This window comes from Rattus rattus, chromosome 6, assembly GCF_011064425.1.
Source record: "Rattus rattus isolate New Zealand chromosome 6, Rrattus_CSIRO_v1, whole genome shotgun sequence".
NCBI classification, from domain to species: domain Eukaryota; kingdom Metazoa; phylum Chordata; class Mammalia; order Rodentia; family Muridae; genus Rattus; species Rattus rattus.
This window is the reverse complement of record NC_046159.1, coordinates 137702979-137729020: the sequence shown is the minus strand read 5'-3', so window position 1 is coordinate 137729020 and position 26042 is coordinate 137702979. Positions and strand designations below refer to the sequence as shown.

General features: G+C 40.4%; 1 protein-coding gene across 1 annotated transcript in view; it reads left to right on the top strand.

The window, feature by feature from the left end:
- The window catches only part of LOC116904472, a 28254-nt gene extending 4710 nt beyond the window's left edge, over positions 1–23544 (top strand). Inside the window, exons 2-7 of the mRNA XM_032907281.1 lie at positions 1224–1270; positions 11141–11234; positions 12593–12686; positions 16201–16284; positions 21523–21716; positions 23420–23544. Coding sequence (XP_032763172.1) covers positions 1224–1270; positions 11141–11234; positions 12593–12686; positions 16201–16284; positions 21523–21716; positions 23420–23544 — 638 coding nt within the window. The remainder of the gene's footprint in view (positions 1–1223; positions 1271–11140; positions 11235–12592; positions 12687–16200; positions 16285–21522; positions 21717–23419) is intronic.
- Positions 23545–26042: the final 2498 nt, after the last annotated feature.

The following is a 26042-nucleotide window of genomic DNA, read 5'->3' as shown; positions in this document are numbered from 1 at the left end:
GATATGTTAACAGGTTTTAATTTGAAAAATGAACTGTGAGGTTTTTTTTCCCCATCAGGTGAAATCTGCAGTCAATTACGCAATCTCAGGTTAAACAGTCTTTTCTTACAAAGCCTACGAATTCTGCCACACAGCAATAAGTAGAAAGACATTATTCTTCCTGCATCATAAAACTAGAGTATCAGATAGAAACTTTCTTTCAGAAGACATTGGGGTGATAAAATAAGCCATCAAAATGAATTTTGAAATTTGAACTCAATTTTTATTCTGAATCTTTCCAATATAAGTGATATTGTTTTTTTTTTCTTTTTTACTAAATGAAAAGAAAAAAAATCTTCATCGGAGACAAGTTTTTAAGTTTTGCAACAAAACAGAATGGAGCATCAAATTTTTTTTTAATAGTTAAAGGATTAATTTATTAGCCAGAAATGTGTTTGCAAAACTGTTTTGACAACAAAGGTATTACTAAATTCCTTTCAAAGTACGGTATAGTAAATGTATTACCATACATGTGCTGGCCATGTGCTTAATTTGATTGTTTCGGGGAAGTTGTTTTTAGGAGGTGGCTAATCAACGTTGGATGATGCCATTTCGTGTTTTTGGTTTTTTTTTTTTTTTCAAGAAACTAGAGGAAATGAGATGAGGACTAAATCGGACCGGTGGGGTGTTGTAGTTACTTTTCTGTAGCTGCGAGGAGACAGCATGGACAGAACAACTTATAAGAGAAAGCGTTTAGTTTACAGTTTTCAGAGGGTGAGTCTATGGCCGTCAGGGTGGGAATCAAGGCAGGCAGGCAGGCATGGCACTGGAGAGCTGATCTACAAGCAGGAGCCAGGGGGAGACAAAGGGTCTGGTGTGGGCTTTGAGACTTAAAAATACCACGCCTCCGTTAACAAGACCACGCCTCCGTTAACAAGACCACACCTCCGTTAACAAGACCACACCCACTCAAGCAACACCACCCCTTTCATTCCTTCCCAAAGTAGTTCCACCAACTGAAGACGAAGCATTAAGCACATGAGTCTATGGACCTTGTTCTTATTTAAACTATAGCGTGAAGAAAGGATCTAGGTGTGTGTACATAGAGTTGGCTAATGTTTGAATACCGATGACTATGACGAAACAAGAAAGACTAAACGAAAGGTACTTTTACGTAAAACTGAGTGATAAAATAAACTGGCTTTTGTTTTAATTTTTGTGCTTCTTTTTTTTTTTCCTTGTAGACTGTGCTCAAAAGCAGACGTGTCCACTGTGTACTCAAGATAAGAGAGTAAGTTAATTTTCTTATGAAGAAAAACTTGGGGAATATTATAAACTCTCCCATTTACAGCTGTCATCTCAAAGATATGCTACGTTTTGTTTTCCACACTTTTAATAGGAAGAATGGAATAATTCAGTACAAACATGTACTTCTATCTGGGAAATTACATATCAAAAAAGGAAGAAAAGACGTTTTGTTTTTGTTTTTGTTTTTTCTTGAAAAGGGCAATCACGAGCTGGAGAGATGGCTCGGTGGTCAAGAGCCCATTCTGCTCCTGCTGCAAACCTGAGTTCAGTTTCCGGCATCCGCATGAGGGCTTATGGCTCACAACCATCTGTAACTCCAGTCCCAGGGCCTCTGACACCTCTTCTGGCTTTCTCAGGCACTGCACGTACATAGTACACATGCAGACCAACTCACACACGTGAAATGAAAAAAACAAAAACAAAAACAAAACACTTGGGGGGATGAAGGAAAGAACTCTTCCAGGTGTGACCTGAAGGGGGCAACATTTGGGATGTAATAATAAATAAAATAATTAATTGATAAGAAAGGGAAATCACACCAAAATGTTTGAAGACTTTTTGTAAGCCAAAGCAAAATATAGCTTTGGAAAAATGGCAACATTTTTCTTTGCTATTTCTAATCTCTAAAGACTAGAAGGGATGACACACTGGTCCTTAACCTCAGTGTAACTAAGGCCAATAACTTAGTAATAAGATGTCTCTTATCATTGTTTTTCACTTACAACTTTGAAGAAAGCAACAAACATACAAAAACAAACAAACAAACACCTCAAACCAACGAAGCACATGGTATCAACCTGTAGGCAACTTTATGGCAACACTTGACGAACAGTCTTGCAGAATGGTTTCTCTAACATCTCCTAGAGACCTAACCTTGTCAAAGCCGTGTGGGAATGGCTGATAACAAAGGGACATAATCTGGGGGTGGTGCTTGTCCTAGTGGTCTGGACAAGTTATCATCTGCCTCCTTGCCTTTTCCACATCACTTTTCTGTTTTGATGAGGAGCTGGGCTTCTGGCTCGTGGAATTCTCTAGTCAGTTCCTACCACTTTGCAGGCTTTCCACAGACAGCAGACGTCAGTATAACACCGCCTTTTCTGAGCCCTGAATCACCTATGATGTCCGTTGTTTCCTCTTCTCTCGACACTGTACCTATTCGAATGTCTCAACGAGAGAAGACTTTCTACCCCAACCCAGTCCTTCACGCCTCCCACTTTCCCTGCAGGTCCTTGGCCCTAATAGTTTCTCTTCTTTCTTGTGAATTCTAATGGCTATTCACCTGAATTCATTCCCCCACGTTTTTGTTGCTAATAGCTTGGAAGTGTAAAATTTCGAACATATGAAAGTAGAGGAAACATACCTGTGGACTATGGCATGAGTTCCTTCTCTGTCCTCTTTAGGAAGGCAAGATGGAAGGATCCCTTGAGTCCAGGATTTGAAGACCAGCTTAGGCAACTGAAAAGAACCTCATCTTTAATCGATAATACATGAGACAGTATATAAAATTTTATACCACTAAAGATCATCTTGGATAACTTGGTCTCATGAATATCCTCTCCTAAGTAGACTATTGTGAAGTCAATAGTTACATGGATATCATATTTTATTAGTAAACATTTGACCCTCTATATATGTCTTCAATAGATAAAGACTTTTTTAAAAGTGTTAAATCTGTAATCACATCTAAAAATTACCCAGTTAACTTGTTTCATACTTGTGTTTGTCTAAATCTCATCCATATGCTGTAATTTGTTGATATGTACCCTAAGTCTCTTTGAGTCAATATATTTTCTTTCTCCCCTCTCTCTTTCTTCTATTGAGATGTGTTTGTTGTAGAATAGATTGTTGCCCTGTTGAGCTTCCTAGAGGCTGGATTTTGCTGGTCAGATCCCCTTACTAAGATGGCTTTATCATGTTGTTTTCCTGTCCCTACCCGCTCTGTTCTTATGAGTTTGAAACTAGACATAAAGGACTGATCAGATTCTAAGGATTTTTGGCAGCAATATTTCATGATGAAGAATTATTAGAGGGCTAAGAGTATGGTCTAGTCTTTTGTGTTATCACCAGGAAATGATATTCTCTTTACCTGAATCCACTGTATCCTTGGGGACTGAAAAACTCTAACTGCATTAACATCATTGCCCTCATGTTAGATGCTGCTTACACTGCCCAGCTCTGATTGGTCCTCTGATCTTTCTATGCCTCAGTGCTGTGCATTATTGGTTGATTACTGTCCAAGCACACAACGTCGAAGCCCTCATTAGGACATCTCCAGACTTAAACCTTCCAAGGTGCACCTGATGCCAAACACTATTATTTTCTCTTTTGGTTAGCAGTGTTTTCTAAGGATGGCGATAGTCATAATTCCAGAACTTCATAAGCATCCTTAAAGTACCAATATATCCCACACCCCTTCAATCATATTAGGTGACTTTATCTTTGATTTTATAGATTTTTTTAAAAGAAGACTTTGGGTATTAACTTCACTCACCGAATTAGAGAGTGGCTGTCGGTTTTATTTAGAATTACATATCCTCAGCATTTTTCCTTGAAGGGTTAATGACTCCTGCAGCTCTGCCATATTGCTTTTGGACTTATATCTATGTATTTTAAAATTTTCTTTCATATAATATGCAATTTTTTTTTTACTGTCATATTTCCTCTGTTCTCTGTTCCCCATGGAGAAAGTAGGTGTCATATTCACCTTTCTGTCAATACACCTCACACATTTCCAGTTACTGAGCGGAGAGCATTCAATATATTGAGTTAACCCTTGAGCTATTAGAAGAAGCTTAAATTACATTCAATACACGCTCTAATGTAACAGGAATTTTATCTTAAAACATTTCCACACATAAAGCACTATAACATGTCTGGAGAGATGCACATTAGAGGATAATGTGAAAACTATTTCCAGCAACTCATAGGAAGTAATGAAAGGGTAGCTCTGCGTGGTCAATGCAGAATTAGCATATTGTTTTCTGGGACTCTGTCCTCCCGGAAGCCAGAAGCACAGTGGCTTTCTTCATAGTTTCTATCACTTACTGCACAAAAGTCCAGGTTTATTAGTGGCAGTGCCTAAAGCAACCAAGAATTATCCGGGCTATCCATGGACTCACACAGCACAAAAGGTATTTGGCACATCTTGGAATGTCCTACTTGATTATGTTTATTCTTTTATTTCCCTCAAGAAAAATCTTCACACCAGCACCCAGTTTTCCTTGAACATTATAGTTGGGGTTGGTCAAGTCCATGTTTGTGGTTCTTTGGTGAAAGAGAAATTTTAGATTCTGGCTGAATGGTTTCCCTTGTAGTCCAATAGCAAAGGACCAGCCTTCCTAGAATTAGAAAATAGTCTTACCAAAAACAAAAGCATAAAAACATTGCCACTAACTCACTACTCATAAACACAGCATATAGAAAACAAAATGTTGGGACTGGGCTGCTGGGTCAGTGAATGCTTGCTGTGAAGCATGAGGATCTTTAGGACCCATGGTGACATGATTTATAATCCCAAGGCTCCAGTAGCTGAGACAGGCAAATCCCTAGGGTTTTCTCATCAGCTAGCCTGGCCTAATTGGCCAACCTGGGGCTCATGTGAGATCCTGTATCAAAAGTAAGGTAGATGCGTCCTAAAGAACAACACCTAAAGTTGAATCTTGGACATGCATACACACTCATTCATACGCACACTCATACTTGAACATACGTGTACACACACTCATGCAGCAGAAATTGACATATTTGTTCCATTAAAAGCTAAACTTCAAACAACCAAGCCAACAAAAACAGGTTAAACATTCTTTGTTGGTGTTTTGTTGCCATTTAGCGTTTGTATATCACTGGTGAATCTTTGAAATGATAGTTCTCAGTAATGATGCCACAGATTGATATAAGTAAGTTTTGTTCTTGACAACTGAGAGTTATAAGGCAGAACTTTGCAATACATTTAAAAAATACCAAGAACTCAGAGTAGATGTTAGAGTCTCTCTAAAAATTAAATCTTTTCTCTTTCATTGCATCCTGACGTGGATTATTGTTCAGGACAGAAAGAGATGAAGTTATGGAAAGCTAAAGGGACCTTGTAAATCTCTCACAGCCTACCTTATTTGTGGAGTAGTTCACACGAAATGTTCGTTATCATAAGATTGTCAAACACGCTTATAATGCTACAGCTCACACTGCAGCAAGAGACCCATTTTAATACTCATTTTCCTGATAGCAAACACAGAGAAATGCATGTAGAGCATATGTAATACAGGCAAAGGTAGACATGGTTATGGGTTCAAAACTAACTGTGCCGTCGAACACATATGCGTCGTCTATCAAAAGTCCTCCAGTTGTAAACAAACAAGAACCAGAACTGTGGATTGTTTTCTATGGCAAGTATTCCTGACACTTTACATGCTCTTGGCAGGACCCTTCTTGTGGATGATGCTTTTCCTTGAGATATTTAAGGCCATCCATTTGACTTAACGTTCTCTTTTCTTCTGAGCCACATCCAAGTCTTTCCTCATAAACACTCCTTTAGGAACATGTCTGATGTCAAGGTGCAGCGCTTAGTCTCTGCCTCCATCCAGGGTCAAACACTGAAACAGGGCTGGTGAGATGGCTCAGTGGGTACCAGTGCTTACCACAGAGCCCAAGGTCCTGAGGGAGGACCCCACAACTCATGTTCACTCATGTGCACAGATGCATGCTAATAAAATAAATGAACATTTTCAAATGCAGAAAAATCTAAATCTTTTTTTTTCTTTCTAGTAGACGGTGTATGCGTTTTACTGCTGCTTGTCACATGGTGTCATGTCACCTTTAGCAAACTGACTTGAAGGTTACAAAAGCCTGTCCATAAGCAAATGCCATGACCTTTCAAACCAACCATGCTTTCTCCATAAGTCTTGCTCTGTGGTGATCTTCTCCTTCATACACTTCTGCCTCCTTTACCAATTCTTCATTTTAGATTCCTAAATGGGAGCATTCTAAAAATTGATATATTTGTCTTTGTTTTCATAACATGGGATATTTTAAAAAAATTTTTTCATTAAAAAATTTCATACGACCTATTTTGATCATGTTCTTTCCCCTCTCTCAACTCCTCAAAGATCCTTTTCCCTTCCTACCCAACTTAGGGTTCTTTCTCTTGTAAAATAGAACAACAAGAGAACCCCACCAAAACAAAACAAAAAGCCAACCCTACCCGGCAGGGTTGGCACACACCTTTAATCCCAGCACTCAGGAGGCAGAGGTAGTTGGATCTCTGTGAATTCAAGTCTAGCCTGCTCTATAGAGCAAGTTCCAAGACAACCATGGCTACACAGAGAAACCCTGTCTGGAAAAAACAAAACAAAACAAAATAAACCAAAAAACCCTAAAAGAAGAAAAATAAAATATGTAGGCCATTGTCTGTTGATCAACTATTCCTGAGCCCACAAGGGCTGTCTTTGAATATGGTTGATGTACTCATGAAGAATATACTCCATTGAAGGAACCTGATCCCCGCCCCCCCACACACCCTCAGCATGTCAATTACAAACAGCTTCTTGGTTCGGGGGTCAGACTTTGTGGCTACTTCATCTTTGTGCAACAATTTTTGACCTTGTGCAGGTCTCACGCAAGCTGTCACAGTCTTGGAGCTCACATGTTCATCAGCCTCGCTGCATGTGGAAAGCACTGTTTCCTTGGAGTCATTCGCCACATCCAGACTTTAACATCTTTCTCCTTGCTCTTCTGCATAGACTTCTGAGCCTTGAGGGGATGGATATAAATACACCTCATTTAGGACAAGAGCACTCCAAAGTCTCTCAGCCTCTGCACATTAAGTCGTGGGTCTCTGTGTTTGTTACCATCTACCGCAAGAATACTTTTATGCTGCTTGACCATCTTGTGCTCTCTTATCTGCAGTCATGGCTGCTATTAGAAACCGTTACACTTACCAGAACTCCACTAGTCATGCTCTCCATTGCTTGACTGACATATCTCTTGGTGTTTGTTTTAACCACCTCAAACTTTAAAATATCTCTAACTAATTTTATCATTTTGTCTTCCCAAAGAGCTAATTTTTTAAACTTCCTTATTTATTCCTGGCAGCATTCCTCAAGGAGTCTAATTTTAAAAATTGTTGGCTTCTGTGCCTTCCACAAAACATCTGTCCATTCTTTTCTTTCAAATGAAGCAATCCCAGACCTCTCCTATTTCTCCTCTATCTCCCACCCCACCCCTATCCCTCAGTCTCTTCTCATGCCTTATCATTACAAATATGTTTTTCTAATGAAGTCACCTTTTAATTCCAAGTAATCTGATCCAGTCTCTGTTGTTAAACAAGGTGTATAAACTCCTTAGTCTGACAGTCACAACCCATCACAGCCCATCACAAGACATCATCTTTCCCAGTGGTATTATGAAAACCTACCAGGATTTTCACTTTTCCATCATGGTCTCCATCGTAGTGTTCTGCTGTGTCTTCTGCATTTCTCCCTCCTCTCTATACATTTGTTTCTCAAGACCTTTTTCCCATATTGTTTGAAAAAAATCTTATATAGTCATTCTGAATCCAAGTGAGTACTTTCTCTCGTTAACTGTCACATTTTAAATATTGATCATTCTGAAATTATTCGTCCATTCAGAGAATCGTGGCTAGTAGAGTTGGAAATAATCAAATGGTAAATTTGTGCACACTGTGCCTTCCAGGAAGGAGAAACAGTACTTTGTTGGTTTGTGTAATCTCTGGTACATGTGGCATGTGTATTGGAAACATTTTGTAGCTTGCCTCCTAACACTCATCTTATATGTCTGGTAGCATAATATTAGACCCTTTTAAATACAATGTTAACAACTCACTAATCATCATTATATACCTCTCCTTCCTGTATTTTTTCATTTTAATGGCATTTCATATAAAATAGCAATTTCTATACCTACAGAAAGTTATTAAAATAGGTTTCTATTTCAAAATGAAGATTTCAGTTTTCTTGTGCAGCAGTTACGTATCACCCTGAAGCCTTTAGCTAGATTCTCAGTTGTCACATACTTAAGAGGTTGAGAGTGAAAAGCTCTCATAGTTACATGGTTCAGCCTCCTTAGCTACAAGGAAAATCCCATGTAATTTGCTTTAAATTGTACATTACCAATTTAGGGAAGCTCAGTACATTATACTGTTCCTCTAGGCAATGAATATGAAGTTCTGTGCTTTGAAGACTTTTTAGACATAGTTACAGGAGTTAAGGTATCTTATCTTTTTTTTGGGTACATTGTAGAAACTCAATGCAAACTAATTTAATAGAAGGGGGGAATTCACTCCTTCATGAGATTGGGTGTGCATGGCTTCATGCTCAGCTGAATCTCAAAGGAGGTCACACTCCAGTTTCTCTCCTTCCCTTCAGGTCCCTGTCACAACAACCAGTATATTGACCTCATTTCCTTCCACTGTACTGGGTATTCTCTAAACAAGCAAGGGAGAGGCTCCCAGCTAGCCAATCACTCACAATGTCTGTAACTCCAAAGGAAGTTCTAATTGCTTCTATTTCGGTCTTATACTCAAACCAGCACTTCTGACTGGCCAGGGGATGGACTGGCTGGAGTGTCACTCCAGTTGTAAGAAATGAGCAAAGAAGAGCCGATGGACAGCTTTACAGCCACAGAGCATTGGTTGAAGAAGTCCACAAGGACAGACTATCAGAAGTGGAAACACAAGATAGCAAACAAATAAACAAAAACAAAACAAAACAAAACAAAAAAACAGTAGCAACAACAACCTGCTTCCCTCTGCTGAATTTTAGGTTCTGTCTGCTTGAGACACACATTTCATTTTACACCCTCTCCCATATTATTAAAAAAATCCCTGGCAAAAATGATGCTACCGGTCCTCACTAAAAATTAGAGTTACTCACGGTCACTGTGAGCTCTGCTCCCAGCCCCAAGTCTATACCCTCACAGAGACATGAACAAATCCTGGGTTTGGTTGTGTCTCCTCATGGTCTATACTCCCAATTCTCCAGAACCCACTGATCAACACAGAAACAAAATCAAGATAACAATGGCTGAAACTCCTGTTCAGAGAAGAAGGCAGTGGTTAGTGCTGTTGTAACAAACTGGGTGTATGCTATGCTCTCATCTGGCATTTCCTAAGTCAAACCATGAGTTCTTTGGTCACCATATCTATATCTATATCTATATCTATATCTATATCTATATCTATATCTATATCTATATCTATATCTATATCTACATCTACATCTACATATATCTATATCTATATCATCTACATATACCTGTACATACATGTATATGTATATGTATATGTATATGTATATGTATATGTATATGTATATGTATATGTATATGTATATGTATATGTATATGTATATGTATATGTATATGTATAAAGGCATACATGGGGATGTCTCATTTGAGAAGTAAGCCACTTTAGGAGTTCCCTTGTGGACAGCCATGGCTACTGGAGCCTGTCAATCAGCTTAGCCCTTGAATAGCAAGTTAGTTCACATTTATTGTCAATTTCGCTCTCTGAAAACTCTGCCATATTCCACAAGCTTGACTCTTAGGATCTCTGAGGACTAACGGCTACGGCTAACTGTGGGCCCTTTCCATTGAGCCTAGACCTTGCCTTTGTAGTTTCTGTCTTTCAACCATAGCCTAAGGTAGTAGGTTCAGTGTCCTAAGTGGCGTCAGTCTTAGATTTGCTTTACCAGCTGGAACTTGACCTTTGATTTCGGCCAATATGGAACAAAAGCTGGTCCATGATAGACCTTCTGTTCTCAGGCAGTGCCTAAGGTGATTCTTTATATCGGGTCAATCATTACCTTTGCTAGTCTTGGAATTCTGCAGCAAGGAATGATGCAAGTGTATTTAGGATCAGCCAAATATGTATGTGTACCCATGCTTGCCTGTGTCACTGATAGCCCAGAAGAGGGATTTAGATTCCCCTAGAACTGGAGTTACAGGTGGTTGGTTGTAAGCCCCCTGATTTGGTACTGGGAGTTGAAATCCGGATCTTCTGAAGGAGTAACGGTTCCTCTTGATGGTTGAACAGTCTCTCCAGCTCCACTCTTGACATTTTGTCCACCTCTTCCAGGCTCTGGTCTCTTCTCAGAGTGGTTGTCCTCATTGTGCCTTATGTTGACAAGGGCTTTGAGCTCAGTCCTCCTGATCATCAGCGATCAGATGTAGGGAACCAACGTTAAGACTGATGGACACCAGAAACTTATGTCACATAGGAAGGCTCCCTCAGAAGACAGAGTAGATGCTTCAGAAAAGGGACTTCGGAAAGACATTAGAGACATTTTAAATCCTACCTCAGGTAGTTCTCAACGCTACTTCCTGACACAGGTTTTGGGTTAAGTCCTCCAAATGCAGCATCATAAAAAGGAATTTCAGTGTGGGGGACCTCGGTGAGGGTGTGACTGAGGTAGTGCAAAAATCCCATGAAAAATGGATTCCAAGAAGACAAGGGACAAGAGCCAAAAAAGGTCTGGGCATCTACGTTTCCCTTGACCTGTTGGGGGAAAAATGACATACCAGAATTGTCCTTTAACTAAAAGCAAAGGTGTTCCCTGGGTCACTGTTTAGAACTTCATACTAGTCAGTTATTCGCCCTTGAGGATAGCAGCCTCAGGAGCAAGCTGGCCATCCTGGGGTAAACATTGCCACGGGGAATTTGTAAGCCTTGGGCAGCCAGTATTCACTGCTGCTGTGGTTTGAGAACACCAGTCTGATAAGGCTATCCACAGACCACCAATGGCTTCCACTATCACTAAAACAGTGTTGAGAATGTCTGGTATTTATTGAATATGTATTCCACTAGTTCCACATTGACACTGCTTTTGTTTTCCCCACACAGTGTATTTGGTGCCGAGAAGAAAAGGTTTGCAAAAAGTACTGTTTTCCATATTCTGACTGTAAATTCAGTTCTATGTTCTGGGCGAACTGTAATGGTGAGTTCTCCTTTAAATGTTGGTGACTTCCTTCGAATTGGCTTGCAAATGGGGTAGAACCTCCTCTCGTTACACTTAAAGGATTTTTAAACGACTAGATCTGCTAGAGAATTTGGTAAAATTCTCTAGTCCAGAGCTCTAATTCACTGCTGCCCTCTGGTCTAAGCTCCTTGGTTGTGCCGGGGGGCGGGGGTAATGGAAGTTGAGTCAGGTAGGCTTCTTGCCCTAATACTTGATAGTTTAGATTCATTTGTAAGAATATCTGTTGTATGATACTCATAACAGTATGATACTGTTAAAGGATGTTTGTGTTCTACTGTTGTAGGAATTCTGACAGAGTGTATGTGTATATGTGATCACGTGTGTGTGTGTGTGTGTGTGTGTGTGTGTGTGTGTGTACATGCTAGTTCTGAAATGGACATGTAGTGAGCCCAGTGGTGTTACTGTAACATATTTCCTCAGCTAATGTAGTCTGTATAGAGAATTATCCCTAAGAATAGTGACTCCTTAAGACCACAAATATCATTTACCAAAAGGAATCTTTACATTTGAAATGTCAAATTTGGGCGTATGATAGGGTAGTTAACAAAGCAGAGGAAAAAAAGTTCTAACATTTTTTAATGAAATTTCCAGAGAATCCCCCAAACAGGTGATTTTTCCAAGAGAACATTACTCTCATGAGAAAATTCCATCTATCAAACAGTTGTCTAGTATTTTTTTTTCCTCAATTGACGTGAAACTATATGATTCTGCCCTGAATCCATGTTTGTTTCAGGTCGTATAGATCTGCTTAAGTCGTCTGTCTTTGCACCTTGTAGAGAACGACTTTGCATTTGGTCTGAACAGAAACTCTGATCTTCTAACTGATGTTTTCCCTTCTAGATCCTTTCTCCGTACACTAGGCTAATCAATTATCTAGTCCGAAGGGGGTGGGGTTCACCAGACTTAGAGATCAGCTTTCCCAGCCATGGTTGTCTGTGCCTGATAGTAAAAAGGCTGGCACCCCTACGACAAGCCGCCCCGTGCTGTCTGCACTCAACTCCACAGCAGTCTGAGGCACCCGCTGCCTTACCTGGTGAGAAAGCCCCAGAAGTTACATAGAAGGCAAAATGAAGAGGGGAAAAATGGTGCAAAGATTTGTTTACTTCTAAAACCTAGATGAATCTCACAGCGGCGATCGCTGTGTTAATGGTCGTCTTACTAGAACATTCGGTAAGTGCTGTTGTAGCCTTATGTTCAACAGTGATCTGTGAGTGTACAGCCAAGAGCAAAGGCTGCACAGAACTAGAAAAGTTACAAAAAAAAAATGAAAAAATTTTGATCGGCTATTAAAATATGTCTGTCTTCTTCAATTTCAGTTGACCTGTTTGGACTCGTGATGCTGATACTGATTGTAATATTAGTAATAGCGTTCTTCTGGTATTGCCTCGCTTACTACTTCTACATGCAAGAGTATGTCGTTTTATTCTCCCTAAGAATCCACTTTGGGGTGATCACATTAAAGCATACTAGGATAGTTAGCAGGAAGTGTCTAAGAGGGACATCGAAGGCTTCTGTGATAACCCCTGCCACCCGCTCACCCCACCCCGTCCCCGCCCCCAAAATAACAGCCTACACAGGAATCCATCAAAGCGGACTCTTAAAAATTGTGGTAAGGAGGCAGAAGTGTAGCTCTCCACAACTGATGGCTTCTGTTGGGGATGAAGGTGGGGAAGGATTCGGTTTTCTTTAAGGGGCTGTCCCCTGGGAGTTTGACCTTGTTCCAGTGAGTATATGGACAACACTAACTCGTCCTCTTCCGCTCTTCCTCCCTTCCTCCTCTTCTTTCCCTCCTCCTCCCTGTCCTCCTCTCTTCCTCCTACTCCTCTTTCTTCTACTCTTCCTCCTCTTCCCCTTCCTCCTCCCCCCTCCCCCTTTTTATTTTTCTGGGTGATGAGAAGGGAGGCCACAAGGCTGGGGAGTTGAACCTGGGAGGACTGGAAAGTCAATGGGATCGGGTTGTATGATGCGAAATTCCCAAATAATCAATAAAAATATTATGTTGGAAAAAAGAGAAAATACTTTATCCATATGGTAAGGAAACGTTAAAACGAACATGCAACCTTATGAGATGAGAAGACAGAATAACTTATTTTCCTGTCCCACTCCCACCTCTAGCTTGTCCTTTGCAGAAGCCATCTTTTAGTGGCTGTTGGTGGCTCTGTTGATGATCTCCACATAGATGAACTAGATGACTGAATGCCTCCTACCACACTGATGTCACCCCTTAACCTTAGCTCCCCCATCAGGAAGACTGGAAACTTTGTCTTGCGTTGTTCTTATAATCTCTTTTGTTTTGCTATTCTGCTATTTTACATATTATCACGCGATGTTTAATTATTTTTCATTAGTGTCATCAGTAACCTGATTTGTATCTTGCTTATGTTTGGGAATTTACTTAGTGCTTTCCTCTTTCTCTTCTTATTTAAGATACAAACTTTGATTGCCAGGAGTGGTAGTGTTCTTCTTTAACCTTAGCATCCCGGGACAGGGTAGGGACATCTCTGAATCGGAGACCAGTCTGATCTACATAGAGAGACTGCCTCAAATTTTTTTTTGATTCCCTATACTTATTGTCACTTCTGCTCTTTTTCCTTGAGACCCCCGGTTCTGTAAGCTTTCCCAATCATTTGACTTTATGTACCTGTCAGTTTCGATCTTGAGTTTTTAATTACATCCCAGGATGCTCACTTTTAAAGTCTAAAACTTTTAACTATTCAGGAGACTAAGACACAACTGTATAACTATTCTACACAAACTCAAAGTGGAAGTAGGAAATAGAATTCTATGCCACCAATCCATGTTTCTTGAAGGAGAATTATCAATGGCCAAGTGATTGGGATTCTCTTTCTTTACAACCACTTCTTAAATCCATACCATGATTAGCTTGCTTCACATATGCCCTGTGTCTTTCTTAGTCTACCCTTGTATTTCCAGGAATTTACTTCCCACCTCGGATTTTCAAAATACCTTCATTATTTCTTGTTACTAAAACATATACCAAAGCATGGTGGCATATGCTTTTGATCCCAGCACTGGAGAGATGCAGGTAGATCTATGTGTATTTGAGGCCTAGCCTGATCTACACAGCAAGTTCCAGGATAGCCAGAACTACATAGAGAGACCCTGTCTTAAGAAACCAAAAAAAAAAAAATTATTCTAACCATTTAACTTTATTTTTCATAAAATATTTTTCCTATAGTCACTCTTCTGCACCTCTCCTGACATCCTATTCTGAATTTTTAATTAAGTTGGCATACACATGACGATTCACTATAACTTTTTGATAAGTATGTGCTATTAGACTTTGTTCTTACTCTCCCGCCCCCTCCTCTGTCTCCCTTACCCTACTCCCTGCCCCCACTCTTCCATGTTTCCAGTAGGCCTCAGTTGTGTTTTCAACAACACCCTACTGCAAATCACAAAAAAGTTTCTTTTCATAGCTTAAGGAGGAGAATATTTTGATTTCCTGTCTTCCTTTTAGACTCCCCCTTTTTTCTTTCCTGTAGAATGGTGTCTTTTTCCAAAGGGGCTTTGCAGAGTTTGAAAAGTAAGCATATCGTTCATAGTCACTTACCAATTTGTCTTTTTCCCTCTCTTTCATAGCCTAGTGTTTCCTTTGTCAGATTGTATGCCTTTTATAAGAAGAACCATTCGATAACATAGGTAGATGCAGGTCTGAATAGATGCACATGGTTAGGCTTATCTGCATGTAAATATATATACAATTGTCAGAGCATGCTTACAAATCTTTTAAAAATATGTAAACATATTAATACATGTAATATTAAATATACATATATTTTTAGAATATATGTCATATATATATTATAGTTGACTTGTTTAGCATCTCTACTTTGTCTAGAAAATGATATTTTTTTCTGATATCAGGGGTTCCTCTCCTTATTAACATACCAGTCCAAGACAGAGTAAGGTGTTCATATTCCTTTCCCCTCAAGCAACAGAACAGTTAAGAGAACTCATGAGGCCCAGTGCATGCATGGCAAGAGACTATTGTTTTATATTTTGAAAAAGATTATGGTATATTATGTCATTATTTATGTGTACTTATTAGGAACAAAAAAGCAAAGGACACCTATGAGAGTAGAGGCCTTAGTGGAAACCACTGCTGAAGCTTCTTTTAGTGAATTTTTTTTTAAATTGTAAACGTGCTCTAACAATTGCATTTAATTTAGTTCTGATTTAACTTAGTCCATCTTCATTTTAAATTTCTCGTGTGGACGTTCTCCACCTCTGTTAACTGAGTGGGCACAGGACTTACAGGAGGACTTTATTTCATCAAGGAGATGTTCTTGATAATCCAATCATCCTTCTTAGGTTCCAGTGCATCACTGGATGGTGGCACAGTGTCTAGCACCTGTCTAGCATGCATAGGGCCCTGGGTTCAAGTCACAGCACTGAAGAGGAATTCTTATAGAAACATGGGTCTTTATTTAAAAAATGTTTATTATTTCACTCGATATAATTTTGTTGGTATATAAAAATTGAAAGACTTTAAACCTTTTGAATATTAATAAAACATCGATATTTGATACACTTGGTGTTTTCTTGCATACATCTATTCTTTGTCAGAAGAATGATCTGTTAGGCACTATGTGTCTCTGTCGCCAGAGATATAATTATGAAAAGACCAATACTTTGCCTTCATGTGGGATGGAGATGAGCGAAGAAACAATTGTTGGTTTTATTGTTCATTGATTTTTTAGACGGAATTCCATTTAATGCAGTTGTATTTTTCTTAATAAAATGTACCAATTCTCCTGATGAGCAGATGAAAGAATTCAAGTTTGTAAAGTGAAGGTGCTAACAAATTATTTGACTATAATTAATTCTATATAGCGATTTAAGACCATTTTAACTGTAACCATTCTTAAACTTACGGTATATTCACCATCCTTTTGAACAGGCGGATGGCCTTTTATTATGCACGAAATGGACAAGTTCCCGATTACAACTGGAATGCTACCGGCAAGTGCTCTTTATCGGTTCAGTAGGCTCCCCTAGGCTTTTTCAGTGACTGACAGCCAGAAGTCATGCTCTCCCTCTCCACCACAGAGTTAAAGTTCCCATGGGAAATACCACAGCAGATTTTACTCCCATTTTGAAATACACTTCTATATCCTCAGTAGTTAGGTTGGGATTCGCAAAAACAGTAATTGTAATATTTGGGACTATTGGAGTCCCGGATTTACTTGGGGATTTAATTACTTCCCTTTCCCCTTACTTCCCACTTAACTGAGAGGAATCGTCAAGGTCATTTCCTTCATCTCACCGAGTTCTCTAGGCCACCCAGTGTCCAAATCTCTGGCTTCTCCAAGCTTTTCCTCAGCTGTTCCCTCACAGAGGGCTCAAAGTGTGGCTTCTCTGGTTGGTGACCTTTGTTTATACGGGACGGAGAATAAACAAGTTTCTGGTCTGTGGGGTAGGAAAATATGGAGCTTAGACGATGCTGGTTAGACGCAGTGCTTCTCACAAAGGGAGCGGGAGAGCGGTCGCGCGCTCCGGCCCACGCTGTATTCCTAGAAAATGGATCCGGATGATTTCCTGGCTTACAGAGTCACTGAGTGTCCAAAGATTTTCTGTCATCGAGGACAACTAGCCTTGTGGTTTCCTCAAACATTTAGCCCTTTCTTCTTCGTCAGATTTCCACCCAGGCTAATGACATCTTGTATTTCTTGATCCCTAAATATTAAAATAGCAGGAACATTAAAATCACAGCACACAAATCCTTAATGTATTTTCGACATATATGTACATTTTATGGTTAACGTTTTAAAGCTTAAAACTTTAATGCTTTCAGCAAATTTTGTGAAAAGTGTATTTTAAAAGGCGAATTTATTTTCTTTTTCTATAGGGTATTACTGATAAATAGCTGACAAGGCAGATCTTCCACAGGGAGAAGGTGAATGTTCTTCCATGGTAAGGTTCTCAGTAACAACACAGGAAGTATCCACTCGAAGTTTGCATAAAATAGCTTTCCAGGGATATATAATTAGAATTATTGAGAAAGAAACACAGACTCTGTAAATTCTATGGACAAATCTCAGTCCCTGAATGCAGAACGCATCGATCGGAAACGGAGATGCGGGCGTTTCTGAGTCAGGCTTCTGTTCTCGGCAGGACCCAGACTAGCTAAAGGGACACCTGTGAAGGGTGTCTTTTTGCAAAACCAGCTCTTGCTTTGTGGATCTTTCTTTTTTTGTTTTCCCTGGCTTGTGTTTAATTTACTTCCATCTCGGCCTTTATTATGCCCCGCCTACTCCATGCTTGCTTCTTTCTTTTTCCTCAGGAGTAACCTCGTGGTTTATTCTTGATGACTCCTTTTTCTAGCCATGGTCACTCATTGCCATTAACTTTACTCTTAGAACTGACCCTACAGGTCTCTGCATTTTTTCTCTTTGATGTCTTCGATCTGCTATTGTTCAGGAACATGTTGCTTAATTTTCTCATACTTTTGAGTTTTTTTCCTGATTTTTAGTTTCATAATATTATGATCAGAAAAGATAATTGACGTGGTAATTTTTTTAATTTGATAAGTTTCATTTAGTTCTGAAACATAATTATCCTGGCAAACGATTCATGGGTTCTTGACCATGTCTGTTCTGTTGCTACCATTCTGTGTATGTCTGCATAGTCTAAAATATTATTCAAACCCCACATTTTCTTATTAATTTTCTATATACATAATCTATACACTGCTGAAACTGGATATTGAAATTCCCCTCTTATTTTTCTTTCACTTCTCATTTATTTAATATTTGTTTGCATTTTCAGATGTATCAATGATGGATGCGTATGTATTCATGGTTCTTATGTTTTCCTGGTGAATTAACTCTTTTGTCACTAGATAGTTACCATAAAAGGACACTAATAAAGATAACATCGATTATCATGAAATAAATATAACAATTTCTGCAATCAAAAGGCATCCAATAGAGGAGAGGCCTTGGGTCCTGTGAAGGTTCGATGCCCCAGTGTAGAGGAACGCCAGGGTAGGGAGGCAGGTGGGAGTAGGTGTGTGGGTGGGGGAACACCCTCATGGAAGTAGGGGGGGGGATGGGATAGAGGGTTTCTGGAGGGAAATCGGGAAAGGAGATAACATTTGAAATGTAAAGAGAAAATATCCAATAAAAGAAAAGGGGGGGGGAAGGGCACTTAAGTGATTTAAAAACAACCCCAGCTATATGCTGTCCACAAGAAACCCATTTCCTTCTTAAGAGATACATGAGCATGTGGTGAAAGACATTCTATGCAAACAGAAATTGAGAAAGACGTTAGTCCTAGCATTCAATACACTGGGTGCGGGGGTCATATGTCTGAACTCCAGTTTTTGGAAGATAGAGGTAGGATCAGAACTCATCCTTATCTACACAGTGATTTTTAAGTCCAAATATAAAATACAGGAGACCCTCAACCCCATCAAAATAAAGCATTGTAAGAAGTGACAAAGATGTTAACACGTGTTATTTCAAAAGTCTATCTTTATATCAGTAATACGAGATGGAATCGTTTTCATAGTATGATTTCTATTCACATTTTAGTAAAAAAAAAAAACACATACAAAAACATATATAGCGTTCCCGTGCACTCCCTGAAAACACCAGAGGTGAGTAATAGTGTTTTCCACTATAATTTTTACTTTATCATTTGATACACGGTCCCCCCGCCCCTCTTAATCAGAAATGTGTGGTTTTAGCTAGATTGGCTGGCCTGTGGGTCCCTAGGCTCTGCCTGCCTCTGCTTGTGCAGCCAGCATTTTCCAACTAAGCCATCTCCACACCCTTTGGTATTTCTTTGTATATGTATTCACTGGCATTCATTTATCTGTTGAGCATTTCCTGGTACCATGATAGTCACACTGTGAAGTCCCATGAATGATCTAAAGGTATTGATGGAATTAAATTCTACCATACGTTATTCTTCTTGTTTCTATTTTTGTTAATTTTAACTTCAAGTATAATAAGTACTTATGTTCTTCCAATGCTATTTCACAAAATTAAGTGTACAGTCTCTGGGAACCACCATTCAGTAGCTCTGAGATACTATGTACAAAACTAATCATGAATTAACGGTCTCTTTTTAAGAATTGTTTCACTTTGGTTTCTTTCTCGCTTCTATTCTTCCCCTTTTCCCACTTTCTTCTTTGTTGCACCCCCATTTTCTTCCATACCCCTCTCTTTTCCACCGTATCCTCCCCCAAAGTTTGCTGAACAAGCTTTATTTTAACTTAGTCTTAAGAGTTTAAAATGCATCTCTCATTCTTTCTGTTTGTGAAGGGCACTCTTTGTTTTGAATCAAATGGTACCCGATGACAGAAGATTGTTAATTATACTAACTAGATTTATAATTACTTAAAATTACATAGCTAAAATATAACTAAATAACCAGAAACACCCACCCACTCTAATGTGAGGGCTTATGAGATAGACAGTTCTCAAACGATGAACCACAAGTGTCCAACAAACTAAAAGAAAAGCGTTCATCCTTAACAGCCATCAAGGAAAGACAAATTAAAATGAATGAGATTGGAGCAGAGAGGCTGGAAATTCTTAAGAAAGCAAACGTGGATTCTGGGAGGGTGATTGTGGGACTGTAAACTGGACCAACCATCATGAAAACCAAGATGGCGGACCCTAAGAGACTAAACATAGAACTGCTCTACGATCCAGCTGAAAAGTACATTCAAACGAATCTTGGTCATCTGCACTCTCTACTCCCTCCCTCAACAAATGAATAAAGGAAATGTAGAATATGTCCCCTTATCTCCTGTTACCAGTAGACACGTGCTGCTCCCAATCTTGGTCCGACAAGCTTCTTACTGCAGAAGATAACGTCAAACCGCTGAGTATAAGTGACTAAAGATGCTCAGCTGGGCATGAGGCATCTATACCAAACTCTTATCAAGGCTCAGGGAACATCATGGACTCGGAAGCCTCTCTCTCTCTCTCTCTCTCTCTCTCTCTCTCTCTCTCTGTGTGTGTGTGTGTGTGTGTGGTAGAGGATGGGAATGAGTGCTGTGAAATGTTGTCTTCTGAACATGACATAACTCTTGCAGACAGGAGCCTAAAGTAGCCATGGCTACCCATACAAGATCTGAACAAGATCAAGCCAGTTCAAAATTTCAGCATGGGAGGGTCCCTAGCATCCTATCCCTATCTGAGAGCCTAGGAACAATTAATGACTCCACCGGAAAGGGGATTCCTTTTCCCTTGAGGGGCCAGACAACTGGTAGGTTGCTCACACGCCGGTGGATGACCCTGCATCTGTGTGCATATAACCAGCACTACTTGGATCATATATATGAGGGAAGCATACTGTGGAGGTCCGGGGGAGTCTGAGGGAGGGGTGGAGATCATCAGAATATATTCTGTAGACGCATGAAATATTCCCAAAACGAAACTGTGGAATACAGGTACAATGCGGTTGTATTCAGCCACGTGCAACAAAATTAGGTGATTTTTTTTTCCTGAAAAGTAGGTGGAAGGGGAAAAATCTTCGTATTAATAAAAATAAGGCAGATTCAACAAGACAACAATTACTGCGTGTGTTCTCGGGTTTTTGGGTCCTGGATTGTATACATATACATTAAATCTGTCTATACACAAACAAGAAAGGGTGGAGGTAGAAGAGTGGGGGAAGGAAACTGTAAGGGAGGAAAGAAAGGGAAGAACGTGGTGAAATAGGAATATGAGCGTGCAGGATATCCTGGAAATTATCCTCAGGAAACATATCGCCAATAAAAATAAATAATTTAAAAGTGCCATTGCGGGACAACAAAGCTGGGGCAGAAAAGTCCTCTAGAGTTCCCCTTAAACCACCATGGAAAGAGTTCTAAATGTATCATAGGGAAGGCATAACTTTAAGTACTTCTGATTAGGTATTTTGTTGAAATATTAAGTCGCTCTTAAAAATCACACCCGGAGCCACTCCACACACTGTGGGCAAAGGAAGACACCCAGAGGCCTGCTAGCAGTATGGCCTGCCCACAACAGGAAGTCACTACGACGTGCAGGTGTGTGGTGGGCGGATGGGAGAGAAAGCGAAGCGAAACAGTTTGAGCGTTAGGAAGAGAGGAGGACCTGCAGATGCAAGACTGGAAAGGAGTAGCCAGTCCCACTGTCTGAGGTCATGATGAAGCCCCAACCTGTGCTCCACCGAGGGCCAAGTCTGGGTCCATAGCCATGCACTAACAAGGGTCTATGCTGTCTGTGGTTCATGTTACCACTAGAGAACACGTGGTCATCCCTGGTCTGGGCTGCCGCCTGGGACCACGTAGATACCCACGGGTGCCGAGCTGGTCCCGCAGTCACTGGCTGGACATTCTAAAGAGCTGGCCTCTCACCATCTGCCGCACTCCAGAGAATAGGCCTTACACCTTGGTTGGCAGAACAGTAAGAGCTGGCCGTGGTGGCGAGGGCACAGGTAAGCCAGCTGTTGGATCACTTGCCTGTCATGGGGTAGCCTGTGCGTGAGGGAGATGCCCTCCACTGTTCCCCGCTGAGGCAGTGGAAGCGCTGGCTTAGAGGTCCTAAGAGCAAGGGAGCTGGTCCTACCTCTTGCTGGTTGCAGAACTTGGTAAGCTAGCTGGGCGGTGCTGGAGAGCTCGCCCTGGTGGCACAGGTGCAGAAGAGCTGGTGGGCTGACCAACTCAGCTACCAGATCCAGGGCGCTGAGTTGGCCCATCCCTAAATCCGCCCCTTCTATGAACTGCTGGAGCATGTGAAAGGGCCGGTCCTGCAGATCCAAAGCTGCAGGATCCCCATGACACAGGCAACAACAAGATATCCGAGAGGACTCCTGTATTGATAGTGAGTGTAGCAGAATCCAGAGGCCTGGAACTGGATTCATTGCAGTGAACATTTGCAAGTAACGATGTGAGGACAAAAGGGTATACTGTGGGACAAACAGCTTCCACGACGAGATGTCTATGCTTTGGTTCTTTTTTTTTTTCCCCCTTTTGAGGGGTAGGCCGCAAGGGCAGGGGGCAGATATGAAAGGATGAGTGGGATTGGGGTGCATGATGTAAAACTCACAAATAATAAAAGGTTAAAAAATTATACCAGGTATTTACAAACTGTGAAAATACACAGAAGGGAATATTTTTGAAAGCTTGGGCTAAGCCATTGAGACGTACTAGTACGAATTCAAGAACTAGCCATGTAATTTCTTTTTGTTGGTAAATTTAAAGGAAAGGATGAACTCTATTGAGGAAAAATGCATTGATCTAGCAATGTGGGAAGCAGGGCTAGGAGGAGGGTGGAGAATAAAGAGGCAGAAAGACAAGGTGTTGGGGTGGAGAGCACGGCAAGAGAGGAGCAGAGCTGGAACAGCCAGGTTAAGTGCTGCTCTCCCCAAGGAGGTCAAAGGCCTGCAAGGTTTTAGTTAAGGCGTCATCAGTAGAAGCACAGACAGAAACAGACTTGGGTAGAGGGAAGGGTTGAACTGCCATATAGACAAGAAGGGGGTGGGGGAGAACAAATCATAGGCCTAGAGCCCATAAGGCCTTTAGATGTGGTATGCAGTACACAGACTGACTGGGGTCAGTGTGGGATGATGTCATTATGCAGGTGAGGGCAGGTACAAGATGGAACGAGGCCTGTCATTGGACAAGAAGAAAGGATGGGTGGGAGAAAGGTTTTAGAGAGGAGGAGACTGGAGCGAGAGGAAGGAGAAGGAGCCAAGAGAACATGGTAGGCGGATGTTAAGATTCCTCTCTGCACATCTACAGGTTGTTATGCATATTCTTAAGGGATGGATGTGTACAGGGCTTTGTATGTTTAGGTGGGCAATTATATCTTTTCAATTGAATCAGAGGTTATTGCGTTGTGTGTTCTCTCATGTGGCAATTTAATTAAAGAGAATGTGCGCTGACTGGAGACACTAGGCCACCATGGAATTGGGATGTGTATGTCTGGCATGGTGGCAACCTGGTTTGGGAACTAGATGGGTAGAGAGAGTGCTGCCAGGCTCAGAGAGAAGCCATCGGCAGTGTGATATGGGATGGAGCAAAGCGAGTGAGACGCTTTGCTGACTGAGATGAAGGTATCTACCAGATGTCTTGGGGCACTAGGGTGCTAGACCTAGTGTAGGATAAAAGACAGCATTTTTTTTTTATAATTTAACAGCAACAGGGTCAGTTTCCAAAATGGGTCTGGTATCTGGAGGAATGAATGCCTTGTCCCTAAAGGAAAACTACGAGCAATGTGGCATGGTCCCCACAGCAGCAGCAGACATTGATCTGGAAGAGTAACCCGTGCTCTTAACCGATGAGCCATCCCTCCAACCCTAGAGTATTTTCTTAATTAGTGATTGATAGGGATTGCCCAATGTGTTGGGGCAAAGCCCATGTGGTTCTGGGTTCTACTAGAAAGCAGGCTGAGGAAGCAAGACAGTAAGCCTGCCTCTTCCATGACCTCTGCTTCAGCAACTTACTCCAGGTTTCTGCCCTGCTTGAATTCCTGTCAGGACTTCCTTTGATGACAAACAGTGCCGTGGAAATGTAAGCCAAGTAAACCCTTTCCTTCTAGGTTGCTTTGGTCATGGTGTTTCATCACAACAGTAGAAACCTGAGCTAGGGCACTAGCCAAAGCTTTAAATTTCTTCCAGTTATCTTTTCATCATCATTGAGTTGACTTTTTTTTTTTTTCACTCAGTCTCATACAGAAACTGGGCCACATCTGACCTTTTTAATATTCAAGTTTAATGAATTTTAGAATGGACTTAATTGTTCCAGATACTAAAAAGGTAAATATACACCAATATGACATGGGAGATTTACCAGGAAACGAAAGATGTTTAAAATGGAATGTTTGGGGTAAAGTAGATTAAAAACAAGACGAATGAATCAGAATGGAGAACAGAAGAGCATGTCAGAAGGCACGGCGTTTCACCTAGAAAAATAAGAGGTGAAACTGGCTGACTGTCTCTATTGAAGGGCCAGTAAGTATTTTAGGCTTGGGGAGATTTCTAATTCCTGCACTGCTGTGGTAGTGAGAAGACACGCGTACACAATTCAAAAATGGATATGTGTCTGTGAGCCCATCAAGGTTTTAGTTTGTTCTGTTTTTTAAAAACACATGCAAGGTATAAGTTTTTGGGTGTGAGCTATGATCTGTGGACACCTTGTTTAGATGACCAAAAAAATGATCATTTAAATGTGATCTCATAACTTAATAATTTTACCTCGAAGTAGAACTGAGAGAAACCTTTTCCATTTCCTTGGCTGTCTTTTGATAAACAAATGCTATGAAATTATATGCCGAGCATGCCAGAGCCTAATGAACAAATTGTGATTGAAAATCATGAAGAAAGACCTAACCTATTGTTTTCTCTGGTAGATGGTGCCAGTTAAAGGCATGGGGCGAGTGGCAGAATAACAATAGCCTTGTTAACGGGGCTCTGTAAATTAGATTATTATTGTCTGAAATGCTAGCTTTATGGTTAGCAGTAATAAAATGATTTTCCCTTCCTTCACTCACCAGCTTCCTTCCTCTGTGTGAATGTTAATTACCCGTTTATAATGCATTGCAGGCTAGCTCTACTTACTCTGGGAGCTCTAGAAGCTAGCACTGTCATAACCAGCACTACGGTTTTAGAATCACTTATTTGGAAATAACTTGTTCAGTTTTTTCATCTGAATTGATGTGTATAAATTGTATACTGCGGTGTATATAAATTGTAGGCATATAATCTTTAAAAAACAATAGGGGTTTTCGAATCAAATTAATGGTCATTGACAAAACTGAATAGCAACGTTCAAGCCATGTTAGGTTAAATGACGTGTCTATTTTAAGGACTTTTTCATTGCCTTCGTAGTTCCTTCTATGTCAGAACACAGTCTTTCTTAGCAGTCAGCCATACTAATTCCCATTAAACCTCTCCCCAGTTTTCTTCTATGAAATTAAAACCTGGTGGTTACTTCTGATTCTACATCTAAATTAATGATGAAAAATATTAATTTTAAATCTCTCACATTCTTCATCAGTTGTTTGCATATTAAAATGTTTATATAAACGATTTTATCCTATTAATGAAGGAGAATCCTAGAATCAGTGTTGGTAAGTTACACGAGGAAGTTACTAATACTGAGGCATCTAAAGTAGTTGTCCAATATCTCCAGGTCTTGATTTCTTACCTGAAATGGGGGTATAATAAGAACTGCTTTGCTAGAAAGGTGAGGGGCAATGTAAGAAAACCCCCTGGGATATAACTCACGATTGGTGACTGGCAGCTTTGGGTCTGGGGAAGAGCAAAGCATGGAACAAGTGCAGGGGAGAACCAGGCATGGTAAAAAGACAGGGGAATAACCAGGCATGGTACTGACTGCCACGGAATAGGAAGAACTCTGTCTAAGCCAGGAAGATCTCAGGTGGCCTTTGCTCCTACTGTTTTTTGTTTTGTTTGCTATTGAAGAGAATTGCTTAAACTACTGAACGAAAGGAGAAAATATTGAAAAAGCTGTCTGAGAAATGAATGCCATACGTAAAGCACTGGTTTAGTTTCTGATTCATAGTAGGTGCTTTATAAATGACCCTACTTTTGCTCTCTGAACCTACTATACCACCGTGATTCTGTGAGAACTTTCAAACATCAAAAGTCACTTAAAATCCTTCAAGGGAAATAAAACTCAAGGACAAGTTTATAGAGTACCAACTGTATTCTAGTAAGTTCCGTGACTGAGATGTGGAGATGTCCAAGGAACAAGTTAAAGGATAGAGAATATATACACCCGGGATCAGGTAGGGCTTA